This window comes from Trichosurus vulpecula, chromosome 2, assembly GCF_011100635.1.
Source record: "Trichosurus vulpecula isolate mTriVul1 chromosome 2, mTriVul1.pri, whole genome shotgun sequence".
Classification (NCBI taxonomy): domain Eukaryota; kingdom Metazoa; phylum Chordata; class Mammalia; order Diprotodontia; family Phalangeridae; genus Trichosurus; species Trichosurus vulpecula.
The window spans coordinates 183,752,762-183,764,827 of NC_050574.1; the positions used below are offsets into that span (position 1 = coordinate 183,752,762).

The window sequence follows — 12,066 nt, forward strand, 5'->3', positions numbered from 1 at the left end:
GTTGCTCCTTGAGAGTTTCTGTGGCTGAAAAAATTCATTGCCCTGTGGCCAGTTTGGTGCTGACTCTCTCTGAATTGAGCCAGGCAGGCTATCATAGAGCAGACCTACAATCTGTCACCAGGCCCAGACTTGAAGCCTTTTGCCCCTTGGTTGGACTTGTCAGAGCTTGCACACTTCCCTGGCACAATCTTCAAAAAGTCAGGGTCATCTCCTTGCCCTGATGGAGCACCAGGGAAAACTTTAAGAGAGGAAATGAATGATGAGCAAATTCAAGTTCAAATGGAAATCAAAGACACTGAAACACACTCCCTGGGGAGTTTCTGCTCATAATAAAGTAACTGTCTGGATCTTCACTTTTAGTGTTAAAATAATGAAAATTGAAGGCTACCTCCGGGCTCTGAGGTGATTCACTTAAATTTAAACCATCAAAGTGCCAGTAATTATAACTATGTCAAAGTAGTGTACTTAAAAAGAAGAAATCAAGCTCTGAAGTCCTGTATTTATAAACAAGTGTTGCAAGATTTTTAAACAAATGAAAAGATACTTGCATAGCTGCACTTAAAAAAAAAAAAAGAAGGTTCTACGTTAAAAAAAAATCCTCCTAAAAACACTATAGGGCATTAACTTGGAAACTCATTGCTTCAAAGTCAGCACTTGGAGCATATTTGAAAACTGTGGTCTGATGTGATGAACTTTTGGATCTAGGCCATACACGCAACCAACTGTCTATTGCAGATGTTGGGAGACAATATCTCCAGTGTTTACCACAGTGTAGGATAGTTCTTTACCTCCTATCAGCAAACATCAGGATAAAAAGGAAAACCATTTATTTGGGTTGTTTTTTAAAAAAATGGCATGGAGATGGTAATGGATGACAGGCTTTAGAGCTAGAAATTATCATAGGACCATAGATTTAGGGTTGAAAAGTACTTTGTCCAATCCAGCACTATCCCCCAACTTAACCCCCTACCCATTTTACCAATGTGGAAGCTAAGGTACAGAAAGATTAAGTTACACAAGATACATTCAAGATTACTCAAGATTACCCACTAAGTAACTGAGTTGAGATTCAATCCCAGATCTTCTGACTAAATCCGATGTATTTTGCACTCATGACACTTGTTTTTTTCTTTACCAAAAAGAAAAAACCTTATCCCAATACTATTAATATCTTTCTAAATTCTTTAGTCATTTGAAAAAACATTATTTTCCTATATTAAGTAATCTTGTTAAAATGATGAGTTCTGACAGGCAGTTTGCCAGTGCCTGATACTAAGCTTCGCCTCTCTTAACATAGTTTGTGATTTCACATTGCCAAATATTTTATTGGGGTCATTATAATTTGTCATAAATTGTTTAGTTTTAAGCTGAATTTTGTTGTGCAGTTGTTTCAGTCATGCCTGAATCTTCATGACCCTATTTGGGATTTTCTTGGCAAAGATACTGGAGTGGTTTGCCATTTCCTTTTCTAGATCATTTTTACAGATGAGGAAACTGAGGCAAACCGGGTTAAGTGACTTGCCCAGGGTCATGCAGCTAGTAAGTATCTGAGACCAGATGTGATCTCAGGTCTTGCTGACTCCAGGCCTGGTGTTCTATCCACTGTGCGACCTAGCTACCCCTCTAAGCTGAATAGCATTTAGTGAATTCTTCCCTCTTTGTTAAAGCTTGGTGTTGGTACCTAATCCCCACACAAAAATACATCAATGACTTTTTTCTACTATATTAAAAAATCAGAAAACTCCTTTCCATTTATCAGTCCATTGGTGTTAATAATAAGGCATCTGTTGTTGATGCATGGAGAACTAAAATGTTTATATTTAGATACACTAGCCCTCAAAAAATCATTTTAGGCAAAGAGCTTCCAGAAGTTCCTAAACTACAAAACACAATTTTATGACCAAAATCTTGAGAAGATGCCGTAAATGAGGAAGGCATTCATTTTACATTTATCCGGTGTCAGCATGCTTGGTAAAAATCGACTGAAAAAATCCAACTCTTTTGTTTATTGGCAGCTCCTTAGTGGCACATCTGGATTTCATATGTTTAGTGTTACCATAGATATTTTTGTTTAACCAGTGTGGATTAACAAAAGGCTCTCTTCCACTCAAAAACTGGATCTTTGTCTCATTTGATATTTCAAAGGGCTATTCATTAATATTTTCACTTGAAAGTGTCGGTAGAAATAGTTTTTTAGTTTTCTTAAACTATCATTAGATATAATTTTATGCTGGAAGAAGATTAAAATCTAAAGAAATAATTGCAACTTATGTGAAATAGATTTAAGAGTTAAAGAACTTTAGAAAAAATTCAGAGATTTGCAAATTTTGTTTGCATTTTTGTTCTTGAAGCTAATCATTTGTTGAGATAATAGTGGTATCCTTTCACAACCAAGAAAACATTTATTGAGTACCTTCCATATGCAAGGTACTGTGCTAGGTTTTTGTGAGGGGAAAGATTTAAACACATACAAAATGTGGTCACTGCCTTCAAGGAACTTAATGGGAAAGATAAGGCATGGTTATCATTTTCCAGGTAAAAGGCTAGGTTCTAAGGACACAAATAAAATTTTTCTTCCCTTCAAAGAGCTCATATTCTTTGGGAATTGTGGAGGAAGGTGCAGAAAAAGGACACGTACATATATGTAAATGTAAAGTATCTGGGTCAGGCATGAGGGAGGATCTGTCATGGAACTAGGAACATGAGCTTGGATAGCCCTTGGGAGATGGTAAAGGACAGAAGGTCCTAGCAGGCCCATGGGGCCATAAAGAGGCATGAACAACTGAACAACAAGAAGGAAGATCAGGAAAGGTCCCAACTCAGGTGATGCCCCAGTTGAGCTTTGAACTAGAGACCTAAAGAGGCAGAGGTGAGAAGAATGTGCAGTCCAGACATGGGGCTCAGCCTGGGGCACTTGCCAGTGCTATGAGTGAAGAACAAAGCATCATGAGCACAGAGCTGGGAAAAGATACCTGCTAGAGCATCAGTTTCCAATTCTGTAAAATATGGGAATTAAACTAGAAAATCTCTTTCAGCTCTACATCTGTGATCCTGTGATGTTATGATTACTTAGTTCTGCTTTGGGCAATCAGACTAGCCTTTAAGCTAACACATTTATATGGTGTTTCAAGGTTTACAGAGGATATAGCATTTTGGTCTTAAAGGATGGGTAAGATTTCAACAGGTGGAGATCTTCACTCATAATGACATTACCATCACACAAAGCTCAGTATTAGGCAAACACATTCCTTGTCTGCCCTGAGCCACATTTTGCCAATTCTATTTTGATTGTGTATGTAACAGGGATAAAAGGAGGTGAGAGTAAACATATGGTTGGCATGCCTGGGCTTTTTTTATGGGTAAGGGATAATTTGGCTAGAGAGAGGGGCATATCTATTATTTGGATTTCTGTGTCTTTTTAATCCCATGTACCAAGTGCAAAAAAAAAAAACATACAGGGCACTGCTTGTATTTGCCAATTACTTCCAATTTATCTTTGTGCACGCATTCTACCTGCTCAGATTATTAGATCGTGAATTTGTGAGGGCACGAACTCTATTGTTTATAAATATCTCCCCACATCCCCGGCTGCAGAGCTCAGCACGGCACAGGGCCTTCGATTATTGCTTAATCAAGAGATTACTATCATTTGTGGTAAAGGTAAAACTTTCCAAAGGATGTACAGATTCCCACACCTCATCCCTTCCCGGCACCATCAGAACCATAATAAAACATAGAGGGGCTGGAGGTGGGGTGGTGGAGAAATTGCTAGAGGTATCTAAGATGTCCAGTAAAATGTTGATAAGGAACTTAGAGGCGTGTGGCTGGTATCACTTAGGGTGAAAGAATTGGAAATCTCCCTTTCATTACAGCCCTAACAAAACCCACAGATGAGGAAAACAGTGCTTGGTTTTTGCTGTAAATATGAGGCAGTCTCAAATCCATTTCCTAAAAGATTCTGATTTTAAACCAACTGCAACCAACAAACACAAATTATCAGAGAACCGATAATCAGAATTCTGCATTTACACACTCTTCAACCCATTTAATAGTAATAATAATAACAGACAGCATCTATGTGTCACTTAGTATGTTCCAGGCACTGTGCTAAGGGCTTTTACAGTTATTATCTCATTGGAGCTTCACAACCACCCTGGAAAGTAGGTATCATTATCATCCCCATCTTACAGATGAGGCAGACAAGGGTAAAGTTATTTGCCCAGGGCCACACAGCTGGTAAGTGTTTGAGGCCAAATTTGGGCTCAGCTCCTCCTGACTCCAGGCCCTCTACTTTATATATTATCCCAGTACTTGACTTCCTGAGCAGCGCATGCCAAGAATCTAAGCTGATACTTAGGATTTATCCTAAGAAACCGCTTTCTGGGTGTGTTCTGAGATCAGCACACATTCAGTCTAAACCGATGTTCGGAATAAGCCTGATATGTTGTCACATGCGGTCTCTGGGGCCACTGGTTTTGTTTACTTCATTTTCTTTGTAATGACAGGAGGGTCAATGAGTGGGTGAATGGGGGCATATCCAAAAATGACTGTGAAGCAAAAACAAAAAGCATAAAGAAAACCTATTTTTTAAATGAGCCTAAAATACCATAAATAATCACAAAAGATACATCAAATTGTATTTATTAAACTCTACTTCGGAAGGAAAATAAGCTAATAAATGTTTGATTTATAAATGTTAGATTTCCAGCAAGGGCTGAAAATAAAAAAGGTTTTCTGATCACTCTTGATTTAACATTACTAGCTAGCCAGGACCCTGGGCCAATTACAACCTTTCTGGGTCTCAGTTTTTTTCATCTGTTGTTGTTTAGTCATTCAGTTACGTACAACTCTTTGTGACCCCATGTGGGGTTTCTTCAAAAGATACTGGAGTGGTTTGCCATTTCCTTCTCCAGTGAATTAAAGCAAACTGCAGTTAAGTGAGTTGCCCTGGGTCACATAGCTGGTGCAGGTCTGAGGCTGGATTTGAACTCAGGTCTTCTGGGCTCCAGGCCCAGCACTCTATCCACTGTGCCACCTCATTGACTCTTTTCTTATCTATAGCATGAAGGAATTAAGAAATCTGAAGTCCCTTTTGGCTCTAACATTCCACAATTAATAATATTCAGTCTGAAAATTCAATTAGAACAGTCCCATTCCCCATTGTGTTCCACTTAATTTCAGTCTTACTTAATTCGATACAGACAATCAATGATCTTAACATGAGAATTCATACTGTGTCTACCCCTATAGAATACAAACTCCTTGGGGCTAGAGACTGTCTCATTTTTATATTTGTATCTCCAGCGCCCAGCACAGTACCTGGCACATTGTCAGCACTTCATAAATGCTTGATAACAGATTTGATAGCTAGGACATAATGGATTGCTTACTTTGAGTTTGGCAGCTAACAATATCAAAAATGCCCAATTATATTCCTCCAAACCAGCTATTTCTAAGATGCTTTATTTTCTTAAATAAGAGAGCTAGTTAAAGCTAGTTAATTTGGAGTAGAATTTACTTTTACCCAGCAGGAATGAAGTTCGGTGGACCCTACCAGCACCATTTGTACCACTTTGACATTTCCCCATTCACTTCCAAACCCATAACATAATTTGCTTTAGTTGGATATAAATTTTGGTTGTTATTTCTTTTTCCATGTTTGTGCAGCTGCCACAATGTCTACATATCTTTTTATTCATTTGTCCACATTGACATAAGCAGTTATAGATTTCTATCTCCGAGAGGTCCAGGACAATGCCTGCTTAATTTGCACCATACAAAGATAAGCATTTAACAAGATTTTTTTATTGATGACAATATCTCCACAGGGTTGTAAGTGATAAAATGCACTTGTAAATACCAGGCATACTTGGAAGTAAATGTTATTTAAAATGCTTGTTAGCAGTGTTACTGGATACCCAAACGAGATTTGTCCAGATTATTCTAGAAATCATTGTCAATCCAGTTCCTTTCCACCACAGCGAGAGACATCAGATCTTGGGAAATAAGCATTTGCGTTCTAAAATGTCAGGTTCCTCAGGCTCTTAGTTACCTCATTAGCTTCTGTGGGCTTAATTTTGACCTCTGTGTAGATGACTCACAGACCTATGTATCCTGCCCTAACCCTAACCCACTACCACCCTTTGAGCTTCAATCTTACATTATTAAATGCTTGGACATCTCAAACTCATTACATCCAAAACATAACTTATTATCTGCCCCCCTGCCCCAAACCCTTCCTTCTTCCAAACATTCCTACTTCACTCAAAGGCGAGGCCATCCTTCCAGTCTAATCAGTTTTCTTCTCGACGACCCCCACCCCGCTCATATCATGTATCTAAACACCAAATCTTGCTGTTTCTACCTCCACACCATTTCTAATACGACACCTTCTCTCTTTCCACACAGCTACAGCCTTCTTTTAGCCCGAATCATCCCTCACCTACACTATTGCAACAGCCTCTCAATGGGTCTCCCCACTCCAAGCTATTCCCTACCCCAGTCCATCCCACACATTGAGGCCAAAGCATTTTTCCTTATTTTATCTGGCTGTGTGACTTCCCTACTCCACAGCCACCAATTGCTCCCTAAGTCCTCCAGGATAAAACGTAAACTCCTCTGTTTGGACTTGAAAGCCCCTCACAACCTGGCCCCAACTGGTCTTTTCAACTTCATCATACATCACCCTTCACCCATACTCTACCATCTAGCCAGCTGACCGTCTCTCACATTTTCTTCATGTTCTTCCTATATGGCACTCCAGCTCCCATCTCTAGAGCTTTGCATTGGCCATTTTCTGTGCCTAGAGTGAACTTGCTCCTCACTTCTGATTCACAGAATCCCTTTGTTTCATCAAGATGCAACTCAGACACAACCTTCATGAAGAAGAGTAGTACTTAGTCTACCTCCAGTACCATTCTTCCCAAATTATCTTTCTTTATATTTATTCTATACTTACATACTTACATACAAGAGGCAGTATGCCATAGTGAATAGAGACCTGGCCTCAGGGCCAGGAAGACTTGAGGTCCAGTCCTGCCTTGGACATATGTTGCTTGTCTGGCACTGGGTAGGTGAGTCACAATCTCTCTGAGTTCTAGGCAACTAAGACTCTAAGTTGCAGATTAGGTTACAACCTCCATAGAACGTTCCCTAATGAAATCACAGGTTCAGTCCCCATTCATATCTATATTTATTTCTGTACGTGTCTCTTCCATGAAAATATAAGCTGCTGGTGAGTAGGGGTTTTTTTTTTTCATTTTTTCTATTTGTATTCCCCAGCCTTTACTACAGTGCCTGGCACACAGTAGGAGCTTAATAAATGCTTCTTGACTTATTGATCCTATCAAGTTTGAACTAATGAAATAATAGCCTTGTCTCTTGTGTTTCACCTGTGGAATTATCCCAATGTCATGTAGAATACTAGGCCAAGAATCAAGAGGACTGGGCCCTAGTCTCAGCTCTTCTACCAGCTTGGTATGACTTCAAGTGGCATAGTGGATAGAGCACTGGGTCTGCAATCAGGGACACCTTATTTCAAATCTGGCCTCAGACACTAGCTGTGTGACTCTGGACAAGTCACTTAACCTTGTTTGCCTCAGTTTCCTCATCTCTAAAATGAGCTGGAGGAGGAAATGGCAAACCAGTCCAGTACCTTTGCCAAGAAAACCCCAAATAGGGTCACAAAGAATCCATGTGACTAAAATAACTGAACAACAGAATCATCTAACTCTTTGGATCCTCTTCTGTAGAGGAAAGGGCCGGACTCAATCTTTAAGGTTCTTTCTAGCTATAACATTTTGAGATCCTCTGTATAGCAGGGATGAGCTGAACCAGGGCATTTGCCCAGCTTAAAAAACAGATATAATTCCTTGGCTTAAATACATTTCAAAGGCGAAGAAGCCCAATATATTTTCATCATTCATTAATATTGGTGGAAAAGAGGAAATTGAAGTAGATGAACTTATAAAGCATTAAAGGAAGTGATCTCTCTAGTCAGTTAACCTCTGCCTCAGTTTCTTCATATCTAAAATGGGGGTGATAGTAGCACCAACCTCCCAGGATTGTTGTGAGGTTCAAATGAGATAATATTTGTAGTGTTTAGCACAGTGACTGGCACATAGTAGGTGCTTGTTTCCTTCCTTAACATACTCACCCATCACTCAGCAAGTGATGTAAAATTATGTTCAGGATAGTTTTGGTGTCAAATACATTGTAAATCCTCAAGGAACTTACAGTCAATTCTCATAGTGAGGTAGAGGAATGACATCCAGAGATAAGTATAATACAAGATAGAATGTGGTAGAGGCAAAGGAGGAATACGTGTGCTAGAAACAGTTTCTTTTACTTGATAATGTTGCTTACTTAGGTTTTATTATGGTGACTGTTCTATGCTATGAAAGTCTTTTCTCTAAAATTCAGCAAATGGAGACAAATGTAGCAGTTGGGATATTTAAATCATTCAGATGCAATATGTGATCAAGAATGATCCAAGAATTTTATTTTTTCCTGGTTTTAAAATGTGAATTTCTCTCATCATAACCTGCAAAATATGACAGGAGGGTTTTTCCCCTTTTTTTAACCTTATTGTATATGATGTACACTTGGAAATATGTAGTCTTCCTTTTTATTCGTACATTGCTTACAATGGTTAATCTCAGAATCACATACTCTTAGAGTTAGACGGTGCTTCAGAGAGGGCCCTTCTTCTACATGGCAGCCCTTCACATAATTAGGACAATAGCTGCAAAGCCGAAGAGAACATAAAGAGTTTTCTTACACAATATGCCCATTTTACAGATGAAGAAAGTAAAGGTTACAGAAGTCAAATGACTTGTTCAAGGTCACATAATTAGCAAAGGACAAGTTGGGGTTAGAACTGAGGTCTTTTGACACCCCCCCCCATACATTATTATGTCCTTCCCTGTGTCTTCTCCAGGCTAAATATCCCTGGTTGCTTCAACCAATCCTCAGATGGCATTAGCTTGAGGCCGTTCGCCATCTTGGTCTCTTTCCTTTGGTCGTGCTCCAGCTCATCCATGTCCTTCTTCAAATGTGGCAGAGGATCAGCAGTATGATTACTCACCATATAGTTAGCAGCTTTGTTCTGCTTGTTATAAGGTTAATGCTGACAGTCTTTCATCTCTGTTTCAGGTACAACCAAAGTCAATCTTGTGAAGATCCCATCCACCACCTCCAGTCCACGAGACACTGCTCTGGCGGCTGTGATCTGTAGTGCGCTTGCCACTGTTTTGTTGGCCCTGCTCATCCTTTGCGTCATCTACTGTAAGAGGCAGTTCATGGAGAAGAAGCCCCGCTGTAAGTCTTTTATTTCTGTAAGAAACTGGAGAAGTGAATTATCACTAGGGTCATTAAAGGGTTTGACAGGAAACCCGCCTAAAATGAGAACCAGCGAACTGTTAAAGTAATTGGAGATTAATGAAAATAAACCCTATAGTCTTTTAGTCCCAGGGAGGCCTGAGGACAGGGAGAAGGAGGAGGTACAGAATGAATGGCACTTTTATAGAAATGTTGACAAGTATAAAACATCTTAATGCCACCAGATAAAAATGAACATTGAAATTCTTTGTAACCTGAGAGTCCTACCACTTTTCTAGATTTCTTGACAAATGGCTTTCCGTGTTTAATGATGTCATTTTATGATTAAACCTACTGGTAATTAAAAATGATAGATCTCTCATCTTAAAAAAAAAACTAGAAAAGGTTAGTTTGGAATTTTCCACATTCTCATGTTAATTTATGCTTCATAAAGGAAGGTGCAGAAACAAAGAGTTAGCTCGATGCATTCTCCTTCTTCCCTCTTTACCAACAGGGTCTATGAGATCACAGGATATCCAGTACAATGGGTCAGAGCTGTCATGTTTTGACAGACCTCGGCTTAATGAATATCCTCACAGAACTTGTTGTCAATGCCATCAAGATTCAGCACAGACTTGTGGTAAGTAAGGCCTCATTATGAGCATATTAGAGGAATAAGAATAAACCAAAGGAAGTGGGAACGGAAAGAATTGGGCACACTTCCCTAGGATCTGAGATGCTTTAACTCCTAGTTAAAAATGATATTGTCATATTATCCCTCCTTTCTCTCTGATGGTTTGGTTCTGATTCTAAGTGTTAAAAGAAAATTGTCACCTCATTAAAACCCTAGAATGTCTGGGCGAGTTCCTCTTCATTGCTTGGGGTCAATAGAGCTTTCATTTAAACAACCTGACACCCTGCCTGTTTAGACAAGTGTTTGTTTCCTGCCTTTGCTATAAAGTAGTTCTGAGAGTTCAATCGTTGACAGTTAAATTGATGTGTGAGATCTGTTGGCCTCGAACCCAGGAATTGTGTGCATGGACCTTTATCCTAGAAAACCTTGAAGAAACCAAATGATTTTTAGAAATGTCCATACAAAAATGTTTTCTTCCAAGAGTTCTAATCACTATATAGATGGTAACTATTGGTAATACCAACTGAGGCAACAAGAAGGAGCCTAGAGAAAGGATATAGCTCTCCAAAATCATATTGACATGATGAGGGGATAACCCAAGGGGCTGGTAGTTTAAGAATCTTGAGTTTTTACAAAAAAACTGAGTTTTGCTTCCATCAGAGGAACAAGAGGAAAGTCTTTTTTATGAGCTCTCATCTATGATTCAGAATGGGAAGCACAGAATCAAAAGATCTGTTTGAAGTTCATGAGAGGACAGAATTTACAGGATATACTTGTGCACAACAAAATTATATGCATAAAGCTGAAAATGTGAGAAAATAACTTTCCTAAGTATTTCAATTTTTTCCTACAAGATCATGCATTTGCTTACAAATGGAAATTAAATGCATTTATCTACAGAACAAGACAATGAGTTAGTTTATTAAACGCATGCCGCGTATAAAACTAGGAATTTTGTTTATCTTTGTATTGTCTGTAGTGTCTGGTATAGCAATGAGCATACGCTCAGTCATTTTTATATGATGACTGAATATATGAATGAATGAATGGCAGATGGACCCAGGAATGGCATGATATCAGTGACACGACATCCTAAGTGCAGGTGACCCCGAAGGTGGATAGAGAGATGGCCTCAAAACCAGGAAAACCTGGGTTCAAGTCCCACCTTTGATACATGATCACTGAGCAAATCATGTCCCCTTTTAGCATCCTAGGCAACTCTCCAAGACTGTAAGTGCAGAGAAGGCGCCAGCCTGTATTGACAGAGAAAGTTTCTTTACCTGGAAATTCCCTATAATGATGAAATTACAGTTAAGTCCCTATCTCCTATCCATTAGTTCTCAAAGTATAATCTAGGGACCCTTGAGCATCTCTAAGATTCTCATCAAGGGAGTCTTCAAGGTCAAAACTATTTTCATAGTAATACTAAGACATTTTCATTTCTAATGGAGTAAATATAGATGTAACCCACATAAACTAAAGCCCTTTTGGGGGTTGTCAATAATTTTTAAGAGTACAAAGGGCTCCTGGGACCAAAAAGTGTAAGAACTGCTGCCTATTCTGAATGCTCTGATTTATGGACTGATGAGGTGAAGAACTGGTGGGTGGCAATCTTAGTAGGGTACACAAGTTTGCATTTGATTTTCAATGGTTAAAGCTATTTTAAAGAAGACAAATACTATTGTAAGAACCAAATAAGTCAGTAAACCAAGAAACATTTATTAAGGGCCTGCTATGTATCATGCTTTGTGCTAGGTGCTATGGATAACAGTACAAAAGTAAAACGGTCCCAACCCTCAAGGAGTTTGTGTTTCATTGGGGAAATACAGGTTCACTGATAATTAATTGCAAGAGAATCAGGAAAAATCAGGGAAATTGAATGGCCCTTAAACATTTCTTGCAAGGGAGCTAGGAGCTCTACGAGACAAAGACAAGAGAAGCTAATTTCAAACATGGTAGCCAGTCTGTGCAAAGGCTGGGAAATAAGAGGTGGCATCTTGCGAGTTGGGAGGAGCCTAGTTTGGCTGCCATCTAGACTTAAGGATGCACATACATTTTGAATTGATGGTGGGGAGGGGAAGAAAAAAAACCTGGAAAAAATGAAACTAAATTTT

At 39.1% G+C, this 12,066-nt stretch overlaps 1 protein-coding gene across 1 annotated transcript in view; it reads left to right on the forward strand.

Moving 5' to 3' along the window:
• The window catches only part of TNFRSF19 (TNF receptor superfamily member 19), an 86,551-nt gene that overhangs the window by 63,780 nt on the left and 10,705 nt on the right, over positions 1-12,066 (forward strand). The window contains exons 6-7 of the mRNA XM_036747399.1: positions 9,154-9,318; positions 9,833-9,958. Coding sequence (XP_036603294.1) covers positions 9,154-9,318; positions 9,833-9,958 — 291 coding nt within the window. The remainder of the gene's footprint in view (positions 1-9,153; positions 9,319-9,832; positions 9,959-12,066) is intronic.